The 3569-nt window shown below is 35.9% G+C and overlaps 1 protein-coding gene across 1 annotated transcript in view; it reads left to right on the top strand.

Annotated features, from left to right (window-relative positions):
* The window catches only part of LOC102832210 (synaptotagmin-10-like), a 90200-nt gene extending 88154 nt beyond the window's left edge, over positions 1-2046 (top strand). Inside the window, exon 6 of the mRNA XM_006874770.1 lies at positions 1975-2046. Coding sequence (XP_006874832.1) covers positions 1975-2046 — 72 coding nt within the window. The remainder of the gene's footprint in view (positions 1-1974) is intronic.
* Positions 2047-3569: the final 1523 nt, after the last annotated feature.

Below are 3569 nucleotides of genomic sequence, written 5' to 3'. Positions count from 1 at the left end.
TATACATTCATATGAAAAGCACTGAACTGCAAACCACAAGGTCTGCGCTTCGAGATCAACAGCAGTTCCAAGGGAGAAAGTTGAGATTTTCTGCTCCCACAAAGCCTTGGAAACCCTATATATGGCTGCCATGAGTTAGAATCTACTTGGCGGCAGTTAACATCAGCATATATATATACACACATACATATGTTTATTTATATATTTATATACATAGAGAGACAGACAGACAGAGATTCCTGGTCTGGCTCTGTGGGCTAGTGTGCTAGACTGCAAAGTAGGTTTGATTTGCAAGGTCCATGGTTCAAGCTTACCAGCTGCTCCTTGGAAACCCTATATATGGTTACTGTGGGTCAGAACTGACCTGACAGCACTTAGCAACAACATGTATATGTATATATATATACACACACACTCAGGTAGCATAGAGGTTTACACCTTGGGCTGCTAGCCAAAAGGTCAGCAATTCAGCTCCACTAGGCACTCTGTTAGTGTAGGGGTTATGAATTGGGCTGCAAACCTCAGGGTCAGCAGTTCAAAACTACCAGCTGTTCCATGGGAGAAAGATGAGGCTTTCTGCTCCCATAAAGATTTACAGACTTGGAAACCCTGTACAGGGTCACTATGAGTCAGAACCGACTCCATGGCACATAACAACACAACAGGCATTCCATGGGAGAAAGATGAGATTTTCTGTTCTTGCAAAGATTCACAACCTTGAAACCCCTGTACAGGGTCGCTATGAGTCAGAATCAACACCATAGCACACCACCACCACATATATGCTGTTGTTATTAGGTTCCATCACATTAGTGCTACTCATAGCGACCAGTGCCTGGTGCCTGGATTTTACGCAATTCAATAAAGAGAATAGTTAAAATACACATTTGGCAAATGAAAGATAGACCTTCCTTTCTCCATGGATAAGTTTCTGTCTACTTATAGTCCTGGCACCAGACACTGGTTTATATGGGAAAAGTTGTATATTTTCATACACTAAATATTAGTGGACCTATGTTAGGAGCTCTGGTAGCGTAGTGGTTACGAATTGGGCTGCGAATCTTAAGGTCAGCGGTTCGAAACTACCAGCAGCTCCGCGGGAGAAAGATGAGGCTTTCTACTCCCGTAAAGAGTTACACCCTCGGAAACCCTGTACAGGGTCACTATGGGTCGGAACCAACTCGACAGCACTTAACAATAACAACAACATGTTTTAATCTCAGTATAGTCACAGAAAGGTAACATTCCCTGTATTAATCAGGATATCGTAGAGAAATTGGATGAGCATCACATGATGTCTGCATGCTCAGATAATGGAAGCTGAAGTGATATGATCAATAAGATAAAATTACGTATAAATGTCTATATCTTTACCTAACTTCATCATTTAAACAGAATCACAAAAGACAGTCAGACACACAGTTCACAGAGCACATTCCCTTAATCTGTTTCAGAGACACAAACACATGTGATCTCTGAATAGCCCAACAAGTCTTCTGAAAGTCACATTTCATTTCGACAATGAATTGGTTGAAGTAGTCTCTGACCCTCTCCTCTCTTTAATTGCCTCTATAAAAATCACCTCCTGCCTTATAGCACGTGACACACAATTTCTTATATCTGGAACATCTAATCGGAATTATCTAGCAATTTTCCTAGAATAGTAAACCCGTGCTAATTTTATAATAACTGAAAACTGTCATAAAAATGTGACCTTAATTTATAGTCATAAGTAGTTGTCTGCATGATGCTGCTCTGTGCATGATCTGTGTACCATGCCATGTGCACATCTATGCAAGATATCTGAATTCTCTCATGCTACTTCAAAAGGTTAATTCTGAAGGGCAGGAGTTACATGTATCTTCTGTTTAGAAACTCGCATATAATGGGTAAATATTCACTATTAAAAGGTAGCAACAATTACTCACTTTACTATTGTACTAAATCATATATTATGAAATTCTTGTCTTTCAGTTACCTGGCCGAGCAACCAGTTTTGATAGTCAAGGGTCCTGTTCATCTCCCAAACCAGCTTCCACGCCATAATGCCTCCAAAATGCGACCACTGTTTTAAGGGTGTAGAACCATGTGCTCATAAAATCAGCACAAAGAAAAAGTAGAAGGTTTGATTTCCCCATTTAAAATATATCCATGGTGATTAATATATTTCATGTGTAACTTTTTTTATTAAGGTCTTTGTTTAGATTTGGTTTGGGGTTTTTTTGTTTGTTAATTAACTTTGAATACGTCAATATACTTTACTTGAACATAACTAGTCCTTATTAACATAAGTCACTTTATCCTTCATGGTATATGCCTATTAGTACAAAGACTGTTTTGATAAGTTGCAATTCTTTGCATAAGCAAAGAAGATTTTTAAAAGAAAACAATATTTATGTATAATTAAATATAGTTTACGCTGCTGTTGTGTAAAGTAGCTCATGCCATAAGTGTATAGTTTTGATTTTGTTAGAAGCCTACTCATTTCCAGTTGTTCACATGGTTCTATATAAGCTTTAATGAAAAATTTGAACATATGTACACAGTGTTAAGTCCTTGAGCAATCAAACTAATGTTACTTATCTGATAACGTTTTCTTTCATTGCAAGCCAATTATTGGTGAGGTTTGTCTTTGCCAAACTCAAGATTTTGTCACTTAAGCTTCTTCTTTAAAGCATATGGATAGAGCTATAAATTTAAAGAACTATTTTGAATATAAATTAAAGAAGTAATATTCAATAGATAGAAAATGGAGGTTGAACCATTTTGGCTACAATTTTATACTGTCTTAATGTTACATTAGCTGAAATAAATATCTGTTGCATTGTGTGACTGATATTTTTAAAATTCTAGTAACCTCAAATGTAGCATTAGTATTCCTAAGTGAATAGAATCAGAAGTTGTTCAATTTTTAAGTGTTTGTAAAGTTTTCAAGTACTGTGACATGTATTTTTCGTGACATGAAGCTATAATGTAGAACTCGTGTTTCTGATAGCCCGTACTAACAGACACCAAAGGTACAATAAAACTCTCTGTGCTCACTGTCCTTTAGATTATATGAAACAATGGTGACTTTTAAGCTTGATCAGAAATTAATCAGAATTAGGTGTTTTATTAAAGAAAGGAGGAGTTATTTTTCAGTAAATCTTATAAATATGCTATAAATAACACAATTTCAACACTTAATAAAAGTAAGCAAATGAATTTTTAAGACCCAGACCTATAGTCCTTTCATGAAAGGCTTGTGCCTTTGTGAAGATCAAGGAATACTTAATAGTAGTAAAAACTATGCAAATGTTTTTGCAAGATGATATTCTTTCAAATCAGGTCTACATTTCATTCTCTTGCATCCAGGCAAGGTGTATATGAGGAGGCTTCAAAAAGTTCATGGGGAAAATGGAATTAAAAGATAATGGAATTCTTCCACAAACTTTTTGAAACCTCTTTGTATCACATATAAATAAATTCGAAACACACACACATACGTATCTATCCCCTCATTATATATATAAATATCATGCAACAGTTGAAGGGCCAAAAAAAGAAAAGAAAATCTTAGCTTAGAATAT

The sequence above is a fragment of the Chrysochloris asiatica genome, unplaced genomic scaffold, assembly GCF_000296735.1.
Source record: "Chrysochloris asiatica unplaced genomic scaffold, ChrAsi1.0 scaffold00299, whole genome shotgun sequence".
Classification (NCBI taxonomy): domain Eukaryota; kingdom Metazoa; phylum Chordata; class Mammalia; order Afrosoricida; family Chrysochloridae; genus Chrysochloris; species Chrysochloris asiatica.
This window is presented reverse-complemented; position numbering and strand designations above follow the sequence as displayed.